Here is a 25,204-nt window from a genome sequence, read left to right as displayed (position 1 = left end):
GGTCGTCAAGATATACAGCAAGCTACTACTCTAGGAAAGCTAAAAATGTGGAGACTGAGCTCCGGTAGAAAGGGGGGGTGGTACTACGGCGATACGGGTTTGCGCTACCTATCGGTTTGCTCTACTTACGAATGTCCGGTCTATAACGTCTGGCGTCTGACCAGCTACACATCTTCTTCTACTCCTCCCCTCGCCTCAAGCGTCCATCTCATCTCCTGGACACATCCCATCCCTGCGCGCTCTCATCGCTCACACCAAGCCCGAAGAGCGGCGACGCGAGAGCTTATCCCGCATCGCCATCCCCATCATCTCCCGCTCGGCACGCTCCAGCTCCTCCGTCTCGGGATGCCATACGAGTATCTCCTCGCTCGCCTCTGACCCACTGTCCGACTCGTGATCCGCGCCCGGCGCCGGAGTGCAAGTGATGATCGGCGGCAGCGTGGGGGAGCCAGCCATACCGGAAGACCCGGACCGCAGTGACCGGATCGATGCGGTAGGTGAAACAGGCGAGGAGGCGCCGGTCCGAGGGGGCGGGGTGGAGAGGTGGGAGAAGGGGTTGGCGAAGCGGGATTCGGTGGGTGTCGAGAATCCCGACTGGAAGGCGAAGGTACCCTTTGTAGGGGAGACCTGCGTAGCACGGCCGAGGTGTAGTGGTGGAACGGCCGGGCGGTTCTCCAGCGAAGGCGGAGTGACCTTGAGGACAGGCTTGGAAAGCTTGTCCGGAGTCGTGCGGGACTCGTCCCCCTTGGACACACTGGCGAGACGCCCGTTCGTGCGTTCCCGGAGGAAAGACGAGAGCCGGGGCTCATTCCCGACCGGGCTGGGCGGAGTAGCCGGGCGCTTCTGCATGATACGCTGAAGGGCCAAGCGGCGGTTGAGAAGAGGGTTGGGGATCTCGTCGGTAGGTGTTTGGAGGATCTCGACCGAGTCGACCGAGTCGATTGACTGGGTACGAGGCGACGTGGGGCGGATAGCAGGCAGAGCGCCGTCCGAGCCGGACCGACGAAGGCGGCCAGTGCCCGAGACCTTAGCCTGGATCTGCTGCAGGCTGGGGAGGCGAGATCGGCGCACTGGCCGGGCAGGGGGCACTGTAGCGGTCTCAGCGGTGTGCTGAGCCAGCGCTGCAGTGCTCAACGGCTCAATGGAGCTACGCCGGCGCTCGCGCACAGCAGCAACGTCGACCGAGACCTTTTGCGCCTCCTGGACGAATTGCACCGCAGAAAGACGGGGTACGAACTCGGGAGGGGGACGCTTCTGGTCTAAGCCCGAGAAGGTGGAGCGAGTAGGGGAGGGTTCGGCCGATTGTGTCTCATAGTGCACGGACTGCCGCTTGGTGAACGGCGTAGTGGGCTTGCAGACCGTGGTTGACTGCTGACGAGCGATGTTGGCCGCCAGGTGAGAGGTAGCCGGGAGGGTAAAGTTGTACGCGCTCGGCGAGGCGATAGGAGGCGAAGGAGCGGCGTTCTCAATAAAGTTGCCTGGACTGTCAGCAATTGTCGATGAGTTGACAACTGCATACTCACTTCGCTCCTTGCGCTCCTTTGCCTTCTCCACGACATCCCAGACCTTTCCCCTGCGCTGCGCGACCGTCTTGACGCCTCCGTTCCACTCCTTCCATCCCGCCGAGAACGCCTCCTCCCAGTTTCCATGCTGGTCCATGAAGCGCGGCCCGCTTGCCACCTTGTGTTCCGAGATGAACATGGGCGAGTTGGGGTCCGACGAGAGCGCCGCTTCCGCGACAGAGAAGGCGAGCATGCGAAGGGGAGTGGGGTCGGGCGAGGCAGGGATCATGTTCTGCAGGGACGAATTGGGGAGGAGGATAGCGGTGGACATGTTGAATGAGGGATGATGTGATTATTGGTCGTAAGGTTGAGGTCGTCGGTGCGTCGATATCGCAGTTGATTAGTTGAGTCCAGCTCAAGGCTTCCCGAGCCCGGTCGTTCGTAAAAGTATAAGGTGTAGATGGGTGGCGGGGAGGAGGTTCAACTATAAGGTCGAGTAAGGGGTAAGCCGAGCGAGTGGGGTGATTCCTTTGATGAAGGCGAAACGCGAGATCCCAGCGATAGCTTTGTGGTGATTCCCCCTGAAAAAAGCCGCCAAAGAGCTGAAAGCGTGTCTCAAACACGACAAAGAGGTGGTAGAAGAAGGGGTGAAAAGGGAGAACAAAGGAAGGAATAGGGTGGAGTCGATAGGTCGGGCTGGCCGTGGGTTATGACTTGTTGAAGGGAGTCGGGTTGGATGATTCGGCTACGAGTCCGGGGCTGGATAATAAGGTCAGCCGCTGTTGTACTGAGACGCGACGCGAGGGGGTAGGAGGTGGACAGGAAGAGGTGATAGAGGTGATGATTCGCCTATCAAAGGACGCGGTGGGAGGTATAGGAGAGGTGGAGAGTGGGGGGAAGGATATAAAGGGATCCCGTCCGCCCATCGAACTTTCATTTGCCCATCCTTTGCCCTCTCTCGCTGTCATCCCGATGGTCTGTACATGAAACGCTCGCGTCCCTCTGCCCGATGTGCTTCCCTCTCTCAACGCGCTACACACCGCTGTCCGTATATCTGAATCAGGAACACACACACACCTTAGCTTCCGAGATCCGAGCGTGACTCCGTCGCGTCCAGAGCAAGTGTGGCACAAGGATGGCGGGTAGTTCGAGATCTTCTGCTGGCTTCGATATGTGGGCGAGTGTCGAGATGGTCGTAAGAGCTGGTATAATATGCTAGAAAAGGAGCACCGTGAACCAGTCACGTCTCGAAGATATGGCTAGAGAAAAAGGAGGACAAGGGCAAAAAGAGTGTGGGGGTCTACAGCTGTAGAATGACAAGTCAAGAGAAAAGAGATGAGCTACGCTACACCAAGCTAGAGAGAAGGCGGGTCGAATGGGTCGAGGAAGGAAGGAGGAGAGTCGATCGAGACAGCTTTGTATTCAGTCGCAACAGGACAGAGGTCCTCTGCGCGCTTGGACAGGGTGTCTCTTCCTTGTCTCGCGGCACAATCACGCTACACTAACGTCATCCCATCCGGTGGTGCATTCGTGCCTGAGAATGAAGCTTGTCTTGTCACACCTTGTCACTGCGATAAGTGCTCGATGCATACAAACAACGAATAGACACAGCGGTCGGTGGCGCGGCATACGCACATGTCAGCCTGGAGAACAAGGCGAGTCTTGCAAGGCGTACATGGTGGCTTCGGAAGACAGTAGATGCGGGGCCGCTTCCGGTCGAAAAAAAAGCTGAAACGCGAGTCGTCAATGAGGAATCACCCGAAATAGCGATACTTGGCAAGGGTTTAATTTTAGCTCGCGTGATGCCGTTACTTCGCGAACCTGAAACACGTCGACCCCTGTTTACCCCTCCAGCCTTTCCGTACTGCTACATAGTGCTGTCGTCACTGCGACCACAGATCAGGCTGCTGGGCTTCGCTATTTACCCGTGACCACAAGCTCGGACGGTCCATCCCGCGTGCCAAAAGAGCGGCTCTATCAGAGTCTTGAAAGTCTTCGAAGCGGTAAGGCAGTGAGGATGCTCATCATTCAAGCTATGCACATCGGCCGGTGCGGGTGGACATGTGGCCGCCAAGGAGCTTCTCATTTCCTGGCTTCACTTCCTGGTAGTTCGCTGTACGCCGGCACTGAGATGCATCGCAATGTCCTAATGCGTACCCCAAACCCCCCCTCCTACTGCTTCTCGGCCTGGCAGCCTATGACTCCCGGTGCGCCGCTGTCGCCTGACCTCCGCTGACCGTCTTCCGCTTCTCATACTTCTTGATCCAGGGGTGTTTGAGGACTTCGGTGAGGGGCAGTCGGTCTTCTGGCTTGTATCGCAGGAGCTAAGTGCGTCAGCTCGCTACTCATTCAGGTGATATGGGCGGGAACCTAGAGGCGTAGTACCGGATTGGAGTATACGGGAAGCAGGCGGTAGGAGAGTGTACTCACTCGCTTGATCAGATCGGCAGCTTCAGGAGAGACCGTGTTCGGGATCTTGAGGTCGATAGCGGATATCCGGCGATATGTCGCGTGCGTGCCCGCTCGGTCCTGACAGATCAGCTTTGTGTCCCTTGAATCCCCCTCGTCCACCCCGGCCAGCCACTCCGCCAAGTGTGCCCTCGACGATCCGAGCAAGATAGGAATATGACTCACTTCGAACGGTGGCGTCCCCACCAAGAACTCATACGCCAACACCCCTAGCGCCCAGAGGTCCACATATTTGGTATGCACCCGACCCTCAACCATCTCTGGTGGTAGGTAGTCGAGCGTCCCGCAGAGGGTGTTTCGACGATCTCCTGGTGCGTGCTGGGATCGTCAGCTTTTGTCACCTGAAATGCCATCCATGCAGCAGCCAACTCACCACGCTCCATCCGAAATCAGCGAGTTTCAGCTCTCCGTTCAAGCCTGATAAATCAGCGGTGTTTCCCATGCTCTCTTTCGCGCCTGATCATCCCTCTACCGAGACTTGCCGATGAGGATGTTCTCCGGCTTGATATCCCGATGCATGATGTTCTTGCCGTGCAGATAATGCAATGCATCAGCCATCTGCTGGATATACTGCTCAGGGTAAGCTGGAGCTCCGGACACAGCATATGTGGAACCGATGACCCACCCGACTGGACCGCTTCTCTCCGAACGTGCCCGTCTTTGACAACTGCTTATACAGCTCGCCCTTCAGCGCAAACTCGAGCATCAGGAAGATCCGCTTTGAATCGTGAAAGTGATTGTACAGTCGAAGGATGTTGGGATGTCTATCTTATCAGCTTTTGGCCGGCCCATCAAGTGGTTCCCAATGAGCTCACCTTAGATTCTGCTGGATCTCAATCTCGCGCCTGACCTGCTTCTCCACCCTCCCCTGCACGATCTCCTGCTTGTGCAAACACTTGAGCGCGAGGATGAACTCATGAGGGCCTTTCGTGCGACACAGGTAGACGCGTCCGAATTTGCCTTTTCCGAGCGGACGCCCAATTTCCAGGTCTGATAGATATCGGATGTTGAGGATTCCGCTGCTTGGTCAGCGAGCCCATGCCGGAGACAGATCGGTGGACTCACCCAGGATTCATACCATCCAGATCTAAGATCTTCGCTGCTTCCCCCGTTGGCGCCTCCTTGCCCTCCCAGTCCCGCTCAAGCCCACCGTCATACTTCCCTATCCCGCCATTCGACGCCAATCCCGCCCGCGCTTGTATACTCGGCGCCATCGACCGACCCGCCGTCGAGTGCGCCGGCCCATGCAAACCATGTGCGGTATGTTGAGTGATTCCGTGCTTTTTAGGCGTACTTCCCGATGGCTGCTGGTGCTGCTTGGCCACACCAGCCGGGATGGGTGGATGAGGGGGAATGGTAGTGTTGACGCCAGCGAGCTTGAAGAGGGGTGCTCGTGCCGCAGCAGCTGCGTCCGTAGTGGCAGATGTACCAGGTGGACGAGTGAACAGACCCTTGTTTGTTGGCCGTACAAAGTCAGGGTTCATGTACTTGGTCATCACCCCGCCGAGGCGAGGGGGTTTGTTTGTTGACACGGATGCTGATGTGGATGCGGAGGCTGAGGAAGCGCCGGCGCGCGGCGGAGAGCTCGGCGGCGCGAGAGAGAGGGAAGACATCATGTTGGAAAGTGGGTTCGCCATGTTGGGCGAGATGTAGCGATGTGCTATGGGGAGGTTGAGTGAGGATGGAGGATGGAGGTTGTTGTTTTGGCGCTGGCAAGGGAAAGCAAGCGCGGTCTGATTCCGAAATACCGACAAGGCGAAGGGGAGATACCGCCGCATATCTCCGTGACAAGTTACTCCGTTTTACTCCATTTCACTCACTCTCGCGCCCCCCTTCTGCGTTACACTCTATCTTCAACCTGCACACTTCATCTACACATTGAAGGCACAACAGGATATGTCCGACTCACCGACACAGCCTCCGCAATCTCGCTCGGTGACCCCACCTGCGGTGCTGCCCGAGCAGGCAATCAGCAATCTCTCTCTCGGGGTAACGCGTCCCGCTGTCTCCCACCTACCGGGCCCGCGATGGCTGGACAGTCAGCACGGCTCAAGCTCGCCATTGTCCGCATCCACGTCGAGTCGCGCGACCAATGCGTCCGACGACCTCCCCACTGGCCCGGTTCGTTACATCGAGGCTTACACGCCCGATCGGCGGCCTCGGTCTCCTCGGACACCCGCCGCTCCCGTGGCCGGCGTGACTCTCACCGGATCACCGGGTCCCCCATCCCCCTCGCCATCCGCCGTACCCGCTTTCGCGTCATCTCTGGTACCTCTCGGTCCAGATGCTCCTCCGAGGGACCTTAGCGGCTGGTACGGGTTTGATTCGGGCACGAAGTGCCTGGCATCTTCCATTTCGGACGATTGCCGGGTCATGTACGATGGAATGCGTGTGCCAGCCCGACTTCTGTCGCCGACAAGCGGCGTTCTGGCTGGTGTCTGGGTACGATCCATCGTACCCGCCGTCATAGCGGCGTCAGACCGGCTCGGACTCGTTTTGTCAACCGTCGACCTGGCCCGGGTCGCTCGACCGCACGGACTAGAGGCGGAGACGGACATCGCGGACTCGGCGGCTGTACAGGTGGTCTGGGTCGGAGTCAGGGATTCACCAGGAGCTTGTCACCTGGCAAGTCAGCTGGTGGAGGAGGTGGCAAGCTTCGTGCGGGATCTGGGTCTTGTCGATCTCCATGTGGAGGTCCATACGTGTGTGGTCCAGCTCCTGGCCGCCCCGAGCCTGCTTCTTGACGACCCAGAGAGTTCGGCGCGGACGGAGGAGATCTGCTTGTCACGAGGGATCGGCCTGGACATCGCGCGAGCTTCGCAGGAAACCGTTCGCTCAACCGGGGGCATGTACCTGCGCCTGGGCGATTTGCCGGGCCTCTACATGTTAATGGCCCAACACTGCGTAGCGTCGTCTGCCGAATCGCAGCGGCAGCCTTCTGAGGTGGAGCCAGGGGAGAATATCTTCCTCTTCTGCCCCCTTGCCCTTCGGAAGCGCATCATGGCCATCGATGAGGCCTCCACGGTTGCTCGCGTGGCCGAACGAGGCCCCCTTTCCAGGTTGGTCAAGGGAAGGGCGTTGGAGACGGACGAGCGCAAGTTGGAGGAGGTTACTGCTCAGCTGGATCGCCTCGCGAAGCTGAAGCGGAAGCTCGCCTCGGACCTAGCGGAGGTGGAGGATAGGATCCTGGGGCAGGTATGGGCATATCCCTCGATACGCCTGAACGTCCGCGATCAAAGCGTCGACTCTCCGATCGAGGAGGTCGGGTTCACGGAGGACTGGTGTCTGATCGAGCTGGATCCTGCGGTCTTTGGAGGGGACCTTACGGAGATAAACTCCATACTGCTCCCCGCACTCGCCGCACTCGAGTATGCACCAGATCCCCTGCCCGATGATCTGCGCCTCCCTGTCCAGGGCTTCTTGCCTCTTCGAGAGATGTCGGAACGGTCAACGAAGGTGCTCAAGCGAGGAGCCGCCTCGGATCTGACATTCGGATGGGCAAGCCCAATACGTTCCTTCATTCGGAGGAACGGAAGGGCTGATTCGGCAACCTGGGAAATACCAATTTTCCCCAAGGTGCCCCTCAAGCAGTTCCTTGCGGGAGGGGATTCCGGATCAACCGTCGTTGACTTGGGCGGGCGTTTGATCGGGATGGGGACTGGCGGGCATGCGAACGATCTCCCTTTGGAAAAGGGAGTGGACATCAGCTACGCTTCTCCTTGGGAGTTCCTCTTCCAGCGGATCGCAGCGTTCACCGGTCATGAGCCGAGACTCGCGTGAGGCTCGCAGCTCACCGTCGTCCGTCGCCGCCCTTCCGATCTCCTCTCGGTTCCAGCCTCCATGCCGCCTCCTTCCCCTCGTCGCTGTCCTCAATTACGATCCTTCCTATTCCATCCCCGTCAACACCCTCTCCCCAATGCACGAAACCTCTCCCGCGTATGCCATCTTCCACTCCATTTCTCCCCCGCGATGAGCTGACCTGACAGAATATCTGGATTGTACTCGCTTCACCTCCCGTCAATCCTGCTACCCCAGACGCTAAGCCAGCCATCTCACGCATGCGCCCCACGGAAGAGAAGAAACGGCTCAATCGGCTCATCGTCGCTTTTGTGGTGGCTATGAAGCATTATCTCCGGGCAGAAGGCAGGGTGCATCACCAGGATCTCGAAGGTGAGCTTGGTCAAGCGCGGTCTCGGAGTATCCAATGCAAGCAGCTGATTATTCAGGTCTGCTGCCTGCCTCAATGACCGGAGCGGGTATGCGCGAGCTGCACAGATCAGACGTCGTCAATACCGGCTCAACCCCCCAAGATGGATCTCACCAACCCTCCCCTTACCCCCTCGCTATCAGTCCATCCGGCATCCTCCGAAACAGACGCAGAGGCGCATCTCGGCCTATGTCCTACCTCTCCCACTCACCTCTCGCAATTCCCATCCCAATCCAACGGGTTCAAGAACGCCTTTTCCCGCTTGCGCGAGCGAGCACCATTGAAGCGGCGTCCCACGGCCGTATGTGTCTCGGAGGACCGGTATGACCACAAGTCCCAGCGAGAGCGGTCATCTCCCCGGATAATCAGGCCGAGCGCGAATGAGCGGACACCGTTGATCAAGGCGGGGGTGAAGCTGGATACTAGGTGGACGGGGGATGAAGCGAAGGCGGAGGTGGGGCTGGGGAGGATGGTAGAGCTGGGCCTACCGCTCATCATGTAAGTTCCTGCCTTGCTCCGCATTTGTGAAGCGGAGCTAGGGCTCATGTACAGTGCCCATGAAATCAGTCGGACTATCTTCCGTTTCAGGCGGATGGGATGCTTGGAAGCGGTCGGACCGGCGGTAAGCTCACAGAAGCCTTAGCGCATGGGGTGGTAGTCTGAGCTGACAATTAAGGGTATGAATGCTATGCAAGCTTTGGTCCAAAGCATGACGGACCAGCTTGGCGCAATGGAGCGAATGTGAGTTCTTGCTCCCTTGAGTAGCTCTGCCAACAGCCAAGACAAAAGCTGACTGTGGTAGTGTTCAAACTCCAATTCCGGTCATCTTCGGCGTCCACCTCAAGCAGACCGTTACGCTCTTCCTCTTCATCCTGCCATTCACCCTCGTTGATCTGATGGGGTGGAAGATGGTATTCATCGTGACGTGCGGTGCGTTCACTATGATGGGTGTAGAGCATATCGCGGCGCAGGTGGAGATGCCTTTTGGGACGTAAGTTGAAGCTCCGGGATCCAGTCATCATTGCTTGAGTCTCCGAGCTGACCAGGTCAGGGATGCGTGTGATCTGAACCTGGATCTGTACTGTAACGAGCTCCTGTACGAGTGCGAGTGAGCTTTGCAGGGCTATCTGACGCGATTGGCCGGGCCAGAGCTGACCGTTCTAGGGCTATTCTGGAGCGACTTCCAGAAGGAGACGAGGACGACTTCGAGCCGTTCACCCGCTCGGAGCGGCAGAGGGAGGTGGACCATGCTGCGGATGACGACGGCGCGGATGATGGCGATGCGGACTAGGAGGGACCTCTGCTGCTATTGGGGTTCCTTTCACAGCAACTTGAGCTGAGTCGCGTCATGAGTGTTCAGATGTAGGCGATATCCGGGCAATCCAGGCTACCCAGCAGGTAGCCGGCCTATAAGCTTCGCATATATACTGAAATACAACGAGGGGTCTAACATGGCCCAAGACTTTATTTGCGATACGTCCCAAAGATAGCTCGGAAACTCCTCCCATGCCCTGCTTCACCGTGCTTTCCGCCCCTTCTTTTCCTTTCTTCCGCCGCTCGAGCTAGTCAAGCCCAGCCGCATGACACAGCTGGGGCAGAACCAATGCTCCGGCAGCGCGCCTGTGACTCCTACGCATCGAACATGGTACTGTAGCGTCAGTACACTCTCCCCCCGCTGCGGATCCAAAACCTTGCCAGAGCCAGACTCACCCATTCTATGGCACAATCATCCGCATCACACCCAATCATCTCCCCATAGCTCTTCTGATTACAGATACAGTACAGCCGTGGATCATCGCCCACGTCCCCATCCACCTCGCCCTCGCCCTCGGCGTCCTGGTCGGGATCGTAGTCCTCCCCGTCCGCGTCGGCGTCTGATGCGCCAGCGTTGGGCTGGTCAGGCTCGGAGAAGCGCGAGGTGGAAGACTGGTGGCGGTCGTTGCGGCGCCGACCGGGACCTCGGTGTGGAGCGGGAGGAGGGAGCATGGCTGTGTGTTGGGGTGGAGGGTGGATCGTGTGGCCTGGAGGGTGGAAAGTAGGGGCCATGGGCAGAGCGTGGGGTTTGCGTTCTGATCGTCAGCAAACTCGGTCGCAGCAGGACCGTTGGGCAACTCTGCAAGGAAGAAGAGGTAGGACTCACTCTTTGGCCTCTCGCCCGTTCCCAAGCCCATACTAGGCAACAATACCATCCCTCCTGCAATCTCCTCCCTCCCCCTGCTCTCCTCGCCCTCTCGGAGCTTCTCCACCTCCTCCAGATCCATCCCTCCAACCTTCAACCATTCCGCCCTCCCCCTCTCTTTGGCCCTCCCCGTGATCCGTTCCATCCGCTCCGCCAGCGCAATCTTCTCATCCTGCAGCGCCTGGACCTTGGCGAATTCCGACGCGATCTTGGTGAGCGCCTGTGCGTCCTTGGACGATAGATGCGCAGTCGGCAGTGGTGTTCCGGGCGGGAGTGGAAGGGGGAAGGGCGGTGTACTGGACCCCGTAGCAGATGCGGAGTCCTTGTCTTTATCTTTGATGCTGGACCGGGCGTGCTTTGTTAGCCCGAAATGACGGGTATTGATTCGGCTGAGTAATTCTGGTGCGTCAGCTCTGCCGCCACACAGCAAGGCATGCATTAGCTTACGGTTGATCCGCAGGTCCTTCTCTTTGATCTCTTCTAGCAAGAACGCGACCTCTCCAGGCAGGTTATCGAGGCCTACTCGATCAGCTAAGTCCATTTGTGACTTGTCGCGAAGAGGGCGCGGAAACTCGGGAAGGCGACCTACTCGAGACAAATTCTGCGGCTGCATGCGCTGCTTCTTCGGCATTAAAGTTGTCCTTGACGTGTAGGGTCTGCATCTTGGCTAGTCGATGCTGTTAAGTATGGCGATGTATGCTATGCAAAGAAGAGAGGTATTGCAAGAAGTTACTTCAATCCTTTCGCAAGTTCGCAAGGTTTTGGCTCATGACTATCACTTCCAACGGAAGCGGTCACCGATCACCGAGCCCACCTTGGCCTGCAGAACAGGGGCAGATGATGCCTCGCCTTCTCTTCTCTGCCACCCACCATCATGTCCGCTACAATAACCTCCCAGCTCGCCTGGCGCACCGGCGCGATCTTCAGTGCGCCCTCTGTTATGCCACTTACATGATCGAGCTGATCAGCCAGCCGCAACAGGTATGGCTCTCGGCGCCTTCGGAGCCCACGGTCTCCGGTCTCGCACCCCTGCCCTCTCAGAGCGATCCATCGGGTCATGGACCACCGCCTCACAATACATGATCTACAACGGTCTTGGGCTGCTGGTCGTTTCGTTCCATCCGGGACTCATTGCGGGCATTCGCAAGTACCGCGTTGCGGCGGGGATGATCGCCGCTGGAGGGGCGGTCTTTAGCGGGACGATCTTTGCGCTGGTGCTGGCTAGGGAGAAGGTTGGGAAGGTAGCGGGACCGATGACGCCGCTGGGCGGGGCGGTGATGATGGCTGGGTGAGTACTGCTGCTCATAAGGCGGGGAGAAGTGCGCGGAATGGGAAGAGCTGGAGCGAGAAGGAGAGGAGCTGATACGTGCAGTTATGCTTTACTGGCTTTATGATACAAATGATACTGGTACAGTGTGTGATGAACAATACGTACAGCCATGCGCCATACGGAGGGTGGTTGTCGTCGTCGACCAGGGATGGGCTGATTATGGGAGAAAGCTGATTCGTCTGGGAATGCGGGGGGGTGAGGGCGGGGGATTGTTGGGGTGTAAGCTTGGGGAGGTAGCAGCTGTGAGGATGCCGTGTGAAGCGGATGAGGGAAGGGCAATGAACGGGAGAGGTTGAGGAGGAGCTCGAGCTCGGTACGATTGGGCAATGAGAGGTGGTGGATCTCAAGCCACCACCCCCTCGTTCTCCACCACAGCGCCACCTGCACACCCCGTCCTACTGGCCCTCGCATTTCCCTTCTTGCCCTGCTCCCTTGGCCGCACTAGAACCAGCCCACACCTTCTCGCGCCCTTCCTCAGTCCCTCCTCCCGGATCTCCCCTCGACCCGCCGCCATCCCCAAATCCCGAATGAACGTGCCTGCCTTGGCCAACTCCCGCCAGACCAGTACCTCCGCCTCGGCGCGCTCGTCCCGCGTTGTCTGGTGTTCCGGGCGACCGAGGAAGTGCTTTTGGAGAAAAAAGAAGAGGTGCGTGTCGGGGCAGACGAGGTTCGAGAGGGGGATAGCGATGGGTTGGGGGGGGGAAGGGATGTGGTGGGAGTCGTAGGAGGTGAGTCGCGGTGGGAGGTCTTGGAAGAGGTGGATGCAGAAGGGGTGGCGAAGAGGAGGAGGGAGCGCGTGTCGAGGATAGTGAGGTAGTCCATGATGGTCTACAGCGTCAGCTGGGATTTATGAGTCTGCACCGCGGACAGCTCCGCTGGACTCACTGTGAGGTGTCTGTGAGCGTACTGGAGTAGCAGTAAGGCTGCTGCGATGTTGTTGGATGACAGAGACGGGTATGGATGCAGATGTGAGGATGAGGTGTAAGAGGACAAAGCGATGTGACTCCCTAGCGCAGGCTGACGATGTGTAGCTTTGTGGCGTGTGCTCACACGACCTTCTTTGAAGCGGGGAAGTGTTTGATGCCTACTTCAGCGTTGTATGGGTGCAGGACAAAGGGGGGCTTCCTACGTGTCGACAACCAGAAGAAAGAAGGTGGAAGAAGGTAAGATGGAAGGTGAGGCTGGTCGCCGGTCGTGTGACTTGATTAGGTTCAGCCATGTCAGCTCCGTTCCTGACAGCTGTGTGCCTTGGCGTGTGCATCGAATCTGAGACACCTCGGCGGTGGCAAGAGTCCAAGCTATGGCTAGAAGGAGTGCATATGATATTACAGATAAAGATATGACAGAATGCCTGGAACAGCCAGCCCCCTCACCCTCCGGATTGAGCCCCTCGCTCCACCAAGCCCCCGTCTTCAGACACTCTGGACCATCCTCCTCCACAACACGTCGGTCCGGTACGTCGGAAAGGAGCCTGGCGCAATCGTTGGTCGTCGTCATGGAGGTCGTCACGATAGGCAGGAAGAAGCGTAACCGGGAAGTAAAGAGACGAGTTGCCATGACCGCTAGATTTCGTATGCCGATCGCGCAGGTGGTACGATATGTGCTGGGGTGTCGATGTCTGCGCGCGAGCCTACCCATACCGCCTCACCCCAACAAGCCCGAACCTCACTCCCCTCTGCTCCTCTGTCATATGCTGCTGCTGCTGCTGCTGCACAGCCGGCATGTAGTAGCTGCCCCTCGTACCCAGGTGGACCGTCTGGGGCATCTGCACTTGGCCATGCTGAATGGCAGGGTAGTAGGGTTGCTGCTGGGCAGGGTGGCTGTAGGCGGGAGGAGGAGAGTACTGCCCAACGTAGGCTTGGGGATGGGGGTAGATAGGGGCTTTCGGCGGGTGATGGAGGAAGGTGGGGCGGCTGATCGCTTGCGGGCCTTGGCCGGTTCGACGGGACCTGACGATGAGGAGGGTACCGATGATCAGGACGATAAAGACGGCTGCAATGATACCTGCGAGTTAGTTATGTCGTCTACAGTAGTAAATGAAAAGGACGCACCGCCAATAGCGCCTCCGCTGATCCCACTCGCTGGCTCATCTCGGGTGGCGAACACCCGTCTAGCCTCATCTCCCGCCGCCTGAGTTCCCTGAATCTCGGCGCCATGGCCAGCTGCAGTGATTTGTGCGTCGAATGTGTAGACGAGAGGAAGAGGGTGTGTGACCTGCGAGGTGTCAGCTTTGGCGACCCTCAAAATCGCCGGATGCGTGTCGTAGGTGAGGCGAGAGGAAAGGAAGGAACCCTCATACCTCACCTGATCCGGACTCACCGGGATGGCTAGCACCGCAGCGTGTGCGAGTTGCGTAAGGAAGAGGGTGGCTGCCGAGATGAGCTGAAGCATGATGGCTGATGCGGAGTAGTGGGAGATGGAAAGAAACAGATGGAAGTGGGAGATATATGTAGAGGTGGGTATACGTAGGAGAGGAGCAAGGGTGAGTGGCGAAAGACGTACTGTTCACAGCGGGATTAGTCATCCTTTGTCAATAACCGTTCAAATGACCCTCTCCTCCTGCCCTGTAGCGAAGCGGCAGCTCACAGGGGCTGGATATGAAAGGTCGCACAGCCCCTGCCTATCTGCCTGTTCTGATTGGTCGGGTATCGCTGTACGGCACTTTGACGAGTGGCAAATTCCCCTCAGGCCCCACTTCCCCACTCTCCCCTGCCGAGCCAGAGGATGAGATTGGCAACTCGATAGTTGACCAGATCCCTCGATGCGCGATTTGCATCACTGACCAAAGTGGGACAGGCGTGGAGACCGAGATCTGCGAGAACGAAAGGACGAAGACGTGGAAAGGCGAGGCGGTGTCGAGAGATAAGGTTATGGTCTTCTTTGGCGGGGTACCTGCTTCTGCCGCGGACCGGTGCTGCCGATGCCGGTCTGGTGCCCTTGATGGGCTTCCCCTTGATTGCGTCTATACGAGTATACTCTAAAGCCGTCCGTTACTGAGATCTCGGTCCTTTGCGGGTTAAGCGGCGCAGGTAATCGTCCGATTGTTTTTTATTAGTCGGGAAGGGACGGCCGGGAAAAGGTCCTTTGGTCACCGAGGTAGGCTAAGTTCGGTAGCAAGGGACGAAGCGAAGGCTTGGGTGGGGTGCTCTTCGAGTGTGCTTATCATAGGTGTCGCTTGTCAAAGGTGAAATGAAAGTGAAGCGAGTATCGATCCGCTCGAGCTTAGTCAGCCAAAATCTGAAACACGCCCGGGCGTTTCATGTCTCACATTACGTCACCTCATGAGCCGAAGGCCCGAAGCGAAGCGGATCACGCGCCTTCTCGGTACATCGACATTGTCCCTCGTTTCCACCTTTCAAGCTCATACCAAGCGCCTCCTTCCACCGAGAGATCCCCTCTGCTTGAACGCTGCCCTGTCCCCAACCTTTCTCGCCCGGCTCCTCACCCCGCGTCCATCCTCCCTCCAAACCGCCCTCAGCCTTCAGGCGATCATTCAACATGGAGCTCGACTTCGTTACCTCACCTACCAAGCTCATGGCCTTACAGCGTAAGAATCTCTAAGAGTGAGTCAGGCAATCGTGGTGCTAAACAGAGTACACAACGGGAAATCGAGCTAACTTGTAGGCGGTTGCGATTCCTTACAAAAGAGGCCGTACCCGCAATGGAAGCCGAGATTAATCGACTCTGCGGGGAGTGGTGGAAGTTGAGGCCAAGGATCGAGGAGACGAAGACAGAAATGGATGGTAAGTGATCTCCTCTTCATGTCCTATATAGTATTAGCTTGCCTCGTCCTCTCGACCTATCGCAGCCTGCAGCCCGCTTGGATTACCCTGTTCTCTTCGTTCGAGCAAAGCTTACTGCCAGGCCTACATGGACAATACTCAAGCTCATAACGGCACTCCCCCGTCCACCCTCATCCCGATCCCCAAAGGACCATCCCTCCTCTCTCAACCGATCTACCATACCGCCACCGCCTACGCCCAACTTCTCGCGCAACCCGCTCTACAAACCAAGTCCGAGCATAGCTTGCACAAGCTTCTCAGTCACAGGCTGGTAATAGCAGAGCGGGTGAAGGATCTGATGGAGACCAAAAAGGTGCTGCTGGCCGGGAAGCATCTACTGCAGGGGGAGATAGCTAGGCGGGTGAGGACGCAGAGGGATGAAGAGTAAATGGGGAAGGAGACATGGAGGGGAAAGAGCTACGGGGTGAAAGCGGCCGGGGAGAGGATGGGTGGAAGATGGTGGAGAAGGAGACAGGGGGAGACAGGGGGAGGTTGCGGCGGAGTGCACAAGTATCGATAGAGTAGATACCGGCGGCAATTGACGCAAGCGCCAACAGTCGGTGGACATCGGCTCCTTCCCTAGCGCTGTAGTATAGACTAGTGGATAATCTCATACGTAGACCTTCATACGCGAGTGCATGTTCTCGTATGGGGTGCCCAGGACCGGCCAAGAACTCTGAGAGATATAGCTGAAGATCAGTCTCCCGGATCGTTCCTGATCAATGTTGTGGCTCCTCCTGAAGGAGTGGTCACGGTCCCCTCTTTGCCACGTTCGGCTTAGCCGTACTGAGCGATGAGGATGTTGCAGGGCAGCATGAAAGGGGAAGCGAGACGACACGGCGTAAAGCGCGTTGAAGAGGGGTATGGGAATGGTGTACGAGTAGAGCAGTCCTGGGTACAGTATCGCCAAATCTTTTGGAAAGTGCGTTACCGTTGACCTGTAGCTTATCACCGGTAGCAGCTTTTGTTGTGCCATAACCGCTACCTCAACTCTAGCCTATATCGTTCTCAACTAGATATCGTTTATGTCCTTTATGCATTGATATAGCAGTCTTACGCGGTACCAGACTGTACGGGTTTTAGCTAGCATGCGTCCTGAGTGATCCTCAGTCAATGAATCCGTGCTAGCCCGACATCGCTACAGTGAGGATCCCAGCATCCTGGTCGACATAAACGGCTCACGAACGCCTACCCCCAGGTCAACCGTCAAGCAATTCTAAAACCCATAAACTAGCCAACCACTCGAACAGCCTTCGAGTCCATCGAGAGATTCATATTCCGTTGCAATTCAGTCCGGGACGGGATCTGCTCCCCGCGTTGTATCTAGATGAAGCATGAGTAAATTAGCTACTCAATCACCCGATGACCCGCTTGCTGGACAGACACGGGATTCATAACATGCGGTCCAAGTGGCTGTGAAGCTGGAAGCAAGAGGTGGACGAGCTTCTAATCCGCATCTCCATCGTCCGCATTATCATCATCCGCGGCATAGTCCACTTCCCTCTGCTGGTCCGAGCGAGTGAACGGCTCAAAATCGTCCTCGTCTCCTTCAGGGAGCCGGTCCAGGATAGCCCTAGAACAGTCGGCTCTCGTTCGACTCGCTTCAGACAAGTATTCGACAACTCACTCGCACTCGCACAACAGTTCAGTGCAGTAAAGGTCGAGGTTCAGATCACAAGCATCCCTAGCACTCATCAGCTTGAGTCCATACTGAGTATCAATGACGGAGTCGCCAGCCGCAAACTCACGTTCCAAACGGCATCTCCACCTGCGCCGCAATATGCTCAACGCCCATCATAGTGAACGCACAGCACGTCACGATGAACACCATCTTCCACCCCATGAGATCGACCAAAGTAAAGGGGAGGATGAAGAGGAAGAGCGTGACGGTCTGCTTCAGGTGGACGCCGAAGATGACCGGGAGTGGCGTCTGGACACTGAGATGGTCAGCTGCTATCTCGACCACGACCAGGCTATCCAGCAGTTCAAGAACTCACATTCGTTCCATTGCACCGAGCTGGTCGGTCATACTCTGCACCAAGGCTTGCATTGCGTTCATGCCCTAGAATATCAGCTCGAGGTCCCACAATATGAGCCGGTGCGACAGCAAGCTCACCGCTGGTCCGACAGCTTCCAAGCAACCCATCCGCCTGAAGCGGAATATAGTCCGGCTGATCTCATGCGCACTGTCCGTCAGCCTCAGGCCCGTCTCTTACATCAGAAGAGATGTGACGCACATAATAAGCGGCAATCCCAACTCCACCATCCTCCCTAACCCTATGTCCGCCTTTCCCTCCTCCGCCGTCCATCTTATATCCGGCTTCACTCCGGCCTTGATCAACGGTGTCCGCTCGTTCGCGCTCGGCCTGATCATCCGGGGGGACGACCGCTCTCGCTGCGACTTATGGTCGTACCGGTCTTCCGAGACGCGCACCGCCGTAGGGCGTCGCTTGAGTGGTGCTCTCTCGCGTAGGCGAGAAAAGGCGTTTTTGAAGCCATTAGAGTGGAACTGTGACTGGGAGATATGGACTGGAGAGGTCGCATGTAGGCCGAGATGCGCTTCTTCGTCGGTCTCGGAGTTGAGGCCGGATGGACTATCCGCAAGGGGGTATATTGAGGGTTGACGAGATGTAGAGTGGTGGGTTGAAGCGGTATGGATGATACCTGATCTGTGTAGCTTGCGCATGCTGGCGCCCGTCATCGAGGCAGGTAGCAGGCCTGTAGAGTAAGCTAGTCAGTGGATGCCACCGCTTGGATCAGCTCACCTTTGAGATCCTCATGATGCACCCCGCCTTCCGCCCTGAGATGATGTTTCGTAGCCACCACGAAAGCAACGATGAGCCGGATGATCCGTTTCTTCTCCTCGGTGAGGCGAGCGCGGGAGATAGCTGGCTTGGCATCTGGGGTGGAGGGGTTGGTGGGAGGGAGGGTGACTACGATCCAGATGTTCTGTTGTATCAGCTCATACTTCGTCCTGATCAGAGCATATGGCTTACGCGGGACAGATTACGCGCGTTCGATATGAGGGTGGTGAAGTCCTTCCGACCCCTACGATAGTCAGCTTCGTATACCTCCCCGTCCCCGCGCAGATGGCAGCTCACTCTGCAAATCGTTCATAAGCCGTAGTGTTCCGAAAGACTAGACCGATCAGTACGGAAACCTCATCAACTCACCAAGAAGCAGCGCAACCACGACAGATAGTAAAGGCACTAGAGCAGTCAGCTCTGGATCTTGAGCGACCAAGAAGACACGAAAACTGACCAACGTTGTTGGTCAACCCTACTTCCTTGCCATACATCAACGAAGCAGCCGCGACGCACGCCGAGAACAAGGTCACGCTGAGTACTGGCCCGGCAACGGTCGGGATAATGGACCCTCTCCAGACCAGTACATCGGGAAGCCAGGAGATTTTGGAGAGCTGGTCGCTTGTCAGCTGTTTTACCTTTACGGCGAAGTATTTGATAGCTGACCCTCGGTTTGTGATCCTCCACATCTTGCAATTTCAGCAGGGAAGCAAGGACGTTGATGGGCATGCTCATTGCACTCTGACATGTCAGCGCTGCTCCACCTTCGACCAAAGTGGTGGATGTGTTTCCTAGCTCACCATGCTTGTCTTCGCACCCCCTTCGCTTTCCTCCTTCACCTTCCCCTGCGCTTTGGGCGACTTCTCCTTCCCCTTCGGTGACAGAACCTCCCGCTTTGGCTGTTCCGACTCCACTGCTGGGTCGACGGTACTAGACATGGTGAGCGGGAGGTGAGGTATATCAGTAAGAGAGCCTAGTGGAATGGTGCGGCCTGGAATAGGTTGAAGGATGAAACATCAGGGTCCTTTGAGGGGGAAGGTCTGTGTGTTTCAGGTCAAAGAGCCAGTCTTCCGCCGAAAGGCTCCAGAGTGAGGTGGTCTATTACACCCGTAGCCTTCTGCTCAGCCCAGTCGGACATTGTGCCGGTGCTCGTGATGATGGACAATGCAATTTCCACTCGCTGTTCCGACGTCCATCTTCACGGAGCGACGCGAGAGGCCAAGGTATGGGTGTTATGACGTCAGCTTGCTGACGGACTGTGCGCGCATGGCCAAGAGCGCTGCTTTACCCTTGCAACTTCGCCATACTACCGTCTCACTAGCCCATCATGCCAGGCTCAGCATCAGGTCTCTACGTCAACGGCGTCCTCTCTCATCCGTCATGGAATCCGTCCTTCCGCCCGGCCAAACGAGCCCGTACCAACCGGTCCGTCTTTAACTCCACTGACGACTGGGACGAGCTCGTCGCCTCCTCTCAACTCTCCACGGCGTCCGTCTCGACCCGACCTGCCCGACCGCGCGGACTGCAGACTTTGGCAGTATGCGCCGAGCACGCAGCCGTCCGGAATTTCAAGCGGCTGTACGAGGAAGGGAAAGTCCGCGTGGAGGGAAAACCGGCCGAGAAGGGCTGGTGGGAGACCGAGTGGGAGGATATGCCCGACCATCTGAGGTTGAGGGTCAGGGAGGGCATGTATAAGCGATATGGGGGAGTCTTGAAGCTGGATGTGATTCGAGATGTGAGTTTGCCCTTCTCGGTAAGGGGATTAAGCTGAGGCGTCAGTGAAGCTGTTCATAATCGCCCCCCACCTTGACTTTCCGGGCGACCTCGTTGCCGCCTTATCTACCGCTACCACACTCAAAGCCCTACATCCACCGAAGGATATCGCCGTATCAGTCACGTCGCTCCGCTTGCGACATTGTCCGCAGATGACCGACGCCGCAGTCGCTGGTCTTATCTCAGTCTTACCGAACCTTGAGCTCCTCAACCTCAAAGGCTGCTCCCTTGTCGCGGGCAAGACGGTGGATGCGCTCGTCAAGCGTTGTCCGAAGCTGAAGGGGTTCAATTTGAAGCAGACGAAGATCAGGGAGGCGGAGCTGAAGCTGCTACTGGATGCGTTCGGAGGCCAGCTTGAGCGGCTCAAAGTGGACGGCGTAACATCGCGGAATGTAGGTCTGCTCAGCTTACAACGGGTATGACAAATGCTGATATCTCAGGTCGAGGAACTCTTCGCACTCTCCACATACCCGAAAATCACCCATCTCTGCATCCCCGCGTATTTCTTGGACGGAGCAGGGAAGCGGAACAAGGTTCCCTCGACAGCCCAATCCGACCGAGACGTCCCATTCGACTGGGCGCACTTCTCCCAGATCTTCTCATCCGTCACCCACCTCTACCCTTTCCACCCCGACATTCCAGTGAACACCGTCGCGAACCTTGCTCCAGGCACATTGCAGAAGCTCGCCCTCAACCTGGGCGGATCACCTGTCCCTGTCGACTTCATCACCGGCATCGTCCACTCTCAGACGGCATCGCTCAAATCAGTCCACTTGGGCCATGTCGAGGGTCAACGCGGCCCCGGCAGGGGGTTTGAGGAACTTGGCATGGCATTCAAGAAGTGTACGAAGATGGAGGACTTCCGATGGGCTTGCGAGGGAAAGAGCGGCCAGGATATGCAGCGGTATTCGGTGGAAGCCTATGGCGAGGCTATGGGCGGCCCGTGGCAATCCACGCTGAAAGTGAGTGCCATGACGTTTAGGACTCTGGACTAATCGTATGAGACTACCGCTGATGCTGTTGCATCTGCACATCTCCCTTTCCCAAAGATTCTACCCCAATGTCCTCATCATCGAGCCCTGGGAGGCCGAAGAGGGCGTGGGGAGCTCCTTCGTGCCGCCTCTCGAGTCCCTCTCACTTCCAGGCGCAAGCATCGAAGGTACGCCCCGGCTTGCCCTGTACATAGCGAAGTACCGGAACCTCCGTAGTCTCGATCTCAGCGGTACGGCAATCACTACGGAAGAGGTCTATATGATTCTCGACGGTTGTCCGCTTTTGAGCCGGATCGATCTGACGAGTTGCCGGGGCGTGAGCGTCAGGCTACGGAGGGGAATATTCGAGGCGTGGGAGGAGGACCGGAGGGATAAGAGCGGGGACGTTGCTATGGAAGCTGAAGGCGAAGGCAGTGGGAGGAGGCCGAAGCGGCGGAGGGGTTAGTAGCCCTAGCCATACCTTAGCCATAGCGCGATAGCCGGGGACTGGCCATTCCTTGTCTCAATACACCAATCTAGATAGATCTATGGATACATTTGACCCCTTTGTATATCCCTCAAGCATCGTCCGTTCATCTCGGCGCAGACAGCGCCGCCCCTTTCACCTTCACCTCCCTCACAAACGCCGCCACGTCCCCTTCCGATGGTACCTCCCCCCTGATCCACTCCTGCAACCACCTCCGCATGATCTCTTCATCCCTGACGAACGCCGACCCGCCTTCTGGCTTCCAGCCCCTGACGCGCCGCCTCGGACCCTCCACCTCCCCAATATACGCCAGCGCCGAGCACATCGATTTTGCGTTCAGTTGCACGCCCAGCTCCCGCGCCCAGGCGAGTACCACCGGGATCTCCTCTGTGCGCCCATAGAAGCCGAGGAGGGTGATGTATGACTGGAACGTACCCGCCGAAGGGATGATATGGGTGTATCGCGCCGTAAGGAGCGGGAGGCGCAATTCGTCGGGATGGGCAGAAGGATATGGACGGAGGATATCATCGAGCTTCGCGAAGGGACCGAAGTCGAGTGGAGAGGGGACATCGACGAGGTATGGCCAGTTTCCGAGGATGACATCCCGGACGATCCGACGACCGAATTGCCAGGGCCGCATGTCCCCCATCGTCTCCCGCCAGCTCATCCCTTCTCGATCAAGCAGGATGCTCACGTCCCCATCCGCCAGCTCCGGGATATCATGCACCATATAGCTATCGCCCGGATTGTCGAGCTCTTTTGACCCAAAGAGCCGCATCTCGCCGACGAGGTCCCGGAGGCGTGACCGGATACTGTCTGGCTCGTCTGCGTCTGTGGTCTGTGAGAACCGACAGCAATCGACGAGGATGTTGAGGGAGATATGGTCTGGCCAGAGTCCCCAGCGACGTTGCGCGGCCGCGAACAGACGAAGGGCGATGCCTGGACGACTGAATTGAGCGCACTGTGTGAGGAGGGTATTGAGGTTGACCGAATCGATGGTAATGGAGTGACGCCAGTCTGTGGGGGAGGGACCGGTAGTCCGACGAGCCCACTCGTCAACGAGCTGAACGGCTGCGTCGAGGCCGAAAAGCTGAGCGCAGAGAGGGGTAGCCGCAGCTAGCAGCTGACGGTCTACATACCGTCCTGGGACATTCTCGGCTCTTTGCTTCTCGCAGAGATCGACAAAGATGTCCCAGGCTGGCGTCAAGTCCCTCCGGGAGATGAGGCCGGCGATGAGCGGTGACATGATTTGGGGTATCATGAGCTCTTCCGAGAGCTCGGACGTGAGACCCAAGAGGTCATCGGCGGTGGTGTGAGAGGACCCCGATAGGCGATGCATGAGGATGGACCACGCGTAGGGCTGCCTGGCCGACGCTTCCGCGCTGACCGGTCCGCCTGCGTCGGCGGGCTCTGGAGAGTTGAGATACGGCTCGAGCGCTCCGAGGACGGCACGAGCGGTCGACCCGCACCGAGCGAGCGCGATCGCCTCTACCGCATCCAGCACCAGGTTCGGTGAGCGCGTCCCCATCTGCCTTGACGCCCCTTCTGCCTCTGCATGTACAAGCTCCAGCTGCGGATCCTCATCCTCCGCCTCTTCCGCAAAGGGGTACACTCTGGGGGGTAAAGCCAACCTCCTATCCGCCTTCTGCGCCCTGACGATCAGGCCCTCTGCCCGCTTGACAGTGTCCGCCTTGCCCTCCCTGATCATGCTCATGGCGCATGCCCTGAACTCGCCCGCCGTGGTCGACTTCCTCGGCAGATGTGCGAGAAGCATCCGCCTGATCTCCGCCGTCAGAAGGACCCGATCGAATAGCCGTTCCCGGATCAGATCGCTGATCACGCTGGGCGCGAGGGAAGAGGACGGCTGTGTCTCCGCGAGGTGTATAGCGAATGCGGCGAGACGGACTGCTTGGTCGTTCACGATTGGAGGTAGACTATTTGCGTATGCGTCTCTGTCGTTGAGCGTGGAGAAGTGCCGAAACCGCCGAAGACCGCCCAGTAACGATGCGATGATTCGCATCAACGCCTCCGGCTTGGCCTCACCGCTTTCCGCCGCCGCCTCCATTCGACCCAGAGCCATATCAATAAAGACAGGCAGCTCCACTAGCATCCGTCTCATCCTCAATCGCTTCATGACCGGCCGAGAGATGTCTCGTAGCTCCCGGACTTGCTCCCCATCAATCACCCGCTTGATGATCGGTAGCAAGCGGATGACGGAGGCTTCGTCCGCCGGCGCCGCCAGGAGACCGAGGAGGGTCGTCTTGTACCATCTCGTCGAACTGTCCGTGAACGCATGGTCCGGGATGGCGGAGAGGAGTACGGAGAGGGGTCGGACCCATTTGTCCGCGAGTAGGCTTTCGACGGAATGAAAAGTAGGGTCGGCATTGCGACGGGGAGGCTGAGAGGTCACCGAAGGACGGAGCGGAGCAGCTGCTGTGCGTGCATAGCCGACGGCAGCGGAAGAGGCTCTGCTATAGGGAGGGACGGCTCGAGGAGAGAGTATAGGATGGAGGGTAGGGGAAGCGATGCCGGTGTGTCGGGACCGGGAGCTTCTGCACTAGTCAGTCTGGCATCAAAAGCGGCGAGAGACAACCGTACCTCAGGAGTAAGCCATTGCGCATGATCTAGGTCATCCCCACCTCAGATCTTCGGCTATCTGTGTCCTGCTTGCAGAGAGTCAGTCGCTATTGAATATTGAAGACCGAAAGTTGGACGCGAAATGCGAGGTCGAGAAAACGGGTACGTAAAGATGGTTCAGATGATCACGTGACCTCATTCCTGATCATCGTGGATGTCCACGGGTGGCGAGTCAACTCCTAGGTTGGCGGCTTCGGCTGAGCCAGCTGGTATTATAGCACTGATGCATACTTGTGCCCTCTATTAGGCTCAAAGCTTGTCGCTGGCGTGAGATCTGCTGAGAGCCAAACGCGAAGACTGCCAAAAAAAATGGTCGAGCCTGGCGTAACGGCTTGTATCGATACCATCAGCTGAACTTGCGGGATACATTTCCCAGGACGGACTATGTGACTCGTTACTGTCCGCATCATTCTGTCAGACGCATCATGTCCTGTAGCAAAAAGATGCTGGTCGATTTTTGGTAGATATCTTTGTAGTTTTTCCCTTCCATCCGCCTTTCCTGTGGTTGTTCCGCCTTTCCGCCTGTCCAGCCCGAAGACATTGTTTGAACTTGGCTACCGCACCACCGGTATAGCTGTAGATGTTTTGGCGAGATATCGCCGATGGAGACTTGGCTCGGGGATGTTCCGAGTTCCGATATCCGAAGGTGTCCGCAGTTGTGCTATCCGTCCTTCCGAGTCCAAAGTCCGAGAGAGTATTCCGTATCCGAGACCGTGTGTTTGATGGGCAGTCGATAGATGTTGTTGTGATGTGAAGACCGGGATGCCGAGTTGTCTGAGACCTCAGATGTTTGGGAGATGGGAGACCAGGCTCGATGATGTTTGAGAGATGTGCCGCCGAGAGATCCCTGTTGAGTACCATGTTTCACACCTCTTGCCGCAGTGCTCAGACGCGACTATCGGGGATAGCGGAGATTTCTCATGAGGCAGCTGCAGTGAGACAATCGGTCAAGCCCCGTCCACCCTACAGGCAGCGCATACCTCACTGCCGGCGGCGCCACTTTCAGCTGCGTTTCATAGCCACGTGGCCGATCTCTGTGCTCTTGTGGTGGGACTTTTGCTCC

At 57.6% G+C, this 25,204-nt stretch overlaps 11 protein-coding genes across 11 annotated transcripts; 5 read left to right on the top strand and 6 right to left on the bottom strand.

The window, feature by feature from the left end:
- Window positions 1-249: 249 nt before the first annotated feature.
- MKK02DRAFT_16558 (uncharacterized protein) lies at window positions 250-1,833 on the bottom strand (the record flags this gene model as incomplete). Its single annotated transcript, XM_053085652.1, has 3 exons — window positions 250-1,478; window positions 1,524-1,635; window positions 1,681-1,833. The coding sequence occupies 3 exons, from the start codon at window positions 1,831-1,833 to the stop codon at window positions 250-252; spliced, it is 1,494 nt and encodes a 497-aa protein (XP_052944694.1).
- A 1,864-nt stretch (window positions 1,834-3,697) lies between these two features.
- On the bottom strand, window positions 3,698-5,608 carry MKK02DRAFT_34350 (kinase-like domain-containing protein; the record flags this gene model as incomplete). The annotated part of the gene is made up of 8 exons (XM_053088918.1): window positions 3,698-3,826; window positions 3,933-4,031; window positions 4,137-4,289; window positions 4,345-4,388; window positions 4,454-4,541; window positions 4,597-4,735; window positions 4,787-4,990; window positions 5,037-5,608. The coding sequence occupies 8 exons, from the start codon at window positions 5,606-5,608 to the stop codon at window positions 3,698-3,700; spliced, it is 1,428 nt and encodes a 475-aa protein (XP_052944693.1).
- Window positions 5,609-5,867: 259 nt separating this feature from the next.
- On the top strand, window positions 5,868-7,751 carry MKK02DRAFT_37791 (uncharacterized protein; the record flags this gene model as incomplete). The annotated part of the gene is made up of 1 exon (XM_053089789.1): window positions 5,868-7,751. One exon carries the CDS (start codon window positions 5,868-5,870, stop codon window positions 7,749-7,751), a length of 1,884 nt encoding a protein of 627 aa, XP_052944692.1.
- Window positions 7,752-7,960: 209 nt separating this feature from the next.
- MKK02DRAFT_16041 (Bestrophin, RFP-TM, chloride channel-domain-containing protein) lies at window positions 7,961-9,469 on the top strand (the record flags this gene model as incomplete). The annotated part of the gene is made up of 7 exons (XM_053085569.1): window positions 7,961-8,168; window positions 8,247-8,676; window positions 8,746-8,800; window positions 8,855-8,919; window positions 8,981-9,169; window positions 9,230-9,286; window positions 9,343-9,469. Coding segments are annotated over 7 exons (1,131 nt in total), but the record flags the coding sequence as incomplete, so codon positions are not given.
- Window positions 9,470-9,694: 225 nt separating this feature from the next.
- On the bottom strand, window positions 9,695-11,019 carry MKK02DRAFT_28037 (uncharacterized protein; the record flags this gene model as incomplete). The annotated part of the gene is made up of 5 exons (XM_053087472.1): window positions 9,695-9,826; window positions 9,889-10,247; window positions 10,319-10,756; window positions 10,805-10,876; window positions 10,947-11,019. The coding sequence occupies 5 exons, from the start codon at window positions 11,017-11,019 to the stop codon at window positions 9,695-9,697; spliced, it is 1,074 nt and encodes a 357-aa protein (XP_052944690.1).
- Window positions 11,020-11,231: 212 nt separating this feature from the next.
- On the top strand, window positions 11,232-11,751 carry MKK02DRAFT_37788 (uncharacterized protein; the record flags this gene model as incomplete). Its single annotated transcript, XM_053089788.1, has 3 exons — window positions 11,232-11,283; window positions 11,330-11,645; window positions 11,730-11,751. The coding sequence occupies 3 exons, from the start codon at window positions 11,232-11,234 to the stop codon at window positions 11,749-11,751; spliced, it is 390 nt and encodes a 129-aa protein (XP_052944689.1).
- Window positions 11,752-13,056: 1,305 nt separating this feature from the next.
- Window positions 13,057-14,078, bottom strand: MKK02DRAFT_28035 (uncharacterized protein; the record flags this gene model as incomplete). The annotated part of the gene is made up of 4 exons (XM_053087471.1): window positions 13,057-13,305; window positions 13,336-13,691; window positions 13,739-13,901; window positions 14,007-14,078. The coding sequence occupies 4 exons, from the start codon at window positions 14,076-14,078 to the stop codon at window positions 13,057-13,059; spliced, it is 840 nt and encodes a 279-aa protein (XP_052944688.1).
- An 890-nt stretch (window positions 14,079-14,968) lies between these two features.
- MKK02DRAFT_28034 (uncharacterized protein) lies at window positions 14,969-15,857 on the top strand (the record flags this gene model as incomplete). The annotated part of the gene is made up of 3 exons (XM_053087470.1): window positions 14,969-15,234; window positions 15,312-15,430; window positions 15,496-15,857. 3 exons carry the CDS (start codon window positions 14,969-14,971, stop codon window positions 15,855-15,857), a joined length of 747 nt encoding a protein of 248 aa, XP_052944687.1.
- Window positions 15,858-16,915: 1,058 nt separating this feature from the next.
- Window positions 16,916-19,211, bottom strand: MKK02DRAFT_37785 (Bestrophin, RFP-TM, chloride channel-domain-containing protein; the record flags this gene model as incomplete). The annotated part of the gene is made up of 13 exons (XM_053089787.1): window positions 16,916-17,042; window positions 17,097-17,153; window positions 17,218-17,406; window positions 17,467-17,531; window positions 17,586-17,655; window positions 17,707-18,187; window positions 18,235-18,418; window positions 18,466-18,517; window positions 18,571-18,607; window positions 18,643-18,678; window positions 18,731-18,887; window positions 18,940-19,014; window positions 19,074-19,211. 13 exons carry the CDS (start codon window positions 19,209-19,211, stop codon window positions 16,916-16,918), a joined length of 1,668 nt encoding a protein of 555 aa, XP_052944686.1.
- Window positions 19,212-19,600: 389 nt separating this feature from the next.
- MKK02DRAFT_16375 (uncharacterized protein) lies at window positions 19,601-21,483 on the top strand (the record flags this gene model as incomplete). The annotated part of the gene is made up of 4 exons (XM_053085621.1): window positions 19,601-20,008; window positions 20,058-20,438; window positions 20,487-21,022; window positions 21,051-21,483. 4 exons carry the CDS (start codon window positions 19,601-19,603, stop codon window positions 21,481-21,483), a joined length of 1,758 nt encoding a protein of 585 aa, XP_052944685.1.
- A 127-nt stretch (window positions 21,484-21,610) lies between these two features.
- On the bottom strand, window positions 21,611-23,638 carry MKK02DRAFT_16289 (uncharacterized protein; the record flags this gene model as incomplete). The annotated part of the gene is made up of 2 exons (XM_053085607.1): window positions 21,611-23,089; window positions 23,162-23,638. The coding sequence occupies 2 exons, from the start codon at window positions 23,636-23,638 to the stop codon at window positions 21,611-21,613; spliced, it is 1,956 nt and encodes a 651-aa protein (XP_052944684.1).
- Between the last annotated feature and the right edge of the window lie 1,566 nt (window positions 23,639-25,204).

The sequence above is a fragment of the Dioszegia hungarica genome (genome assembly GCF_025882075.1).
Source record: "Dioszegia hungarica strain PDD-24b-2 chromosome Unknown MKK02contig_11, whole genome shotgun sequence".
Taxonomy (NCBI): domain Eukaryota; kingdom Fungi; phylum Basidiomycota; class Tremellomycetes; order Tremellales; family Bulleribasidiaceae; genus Dioszegia; species Dioszegia hungarica.
The sequence above is the reverse complement of the archived record's forward strand: the minus strand, read 5'-3'. Positions and strand labels throughout refer to the sequence as shown.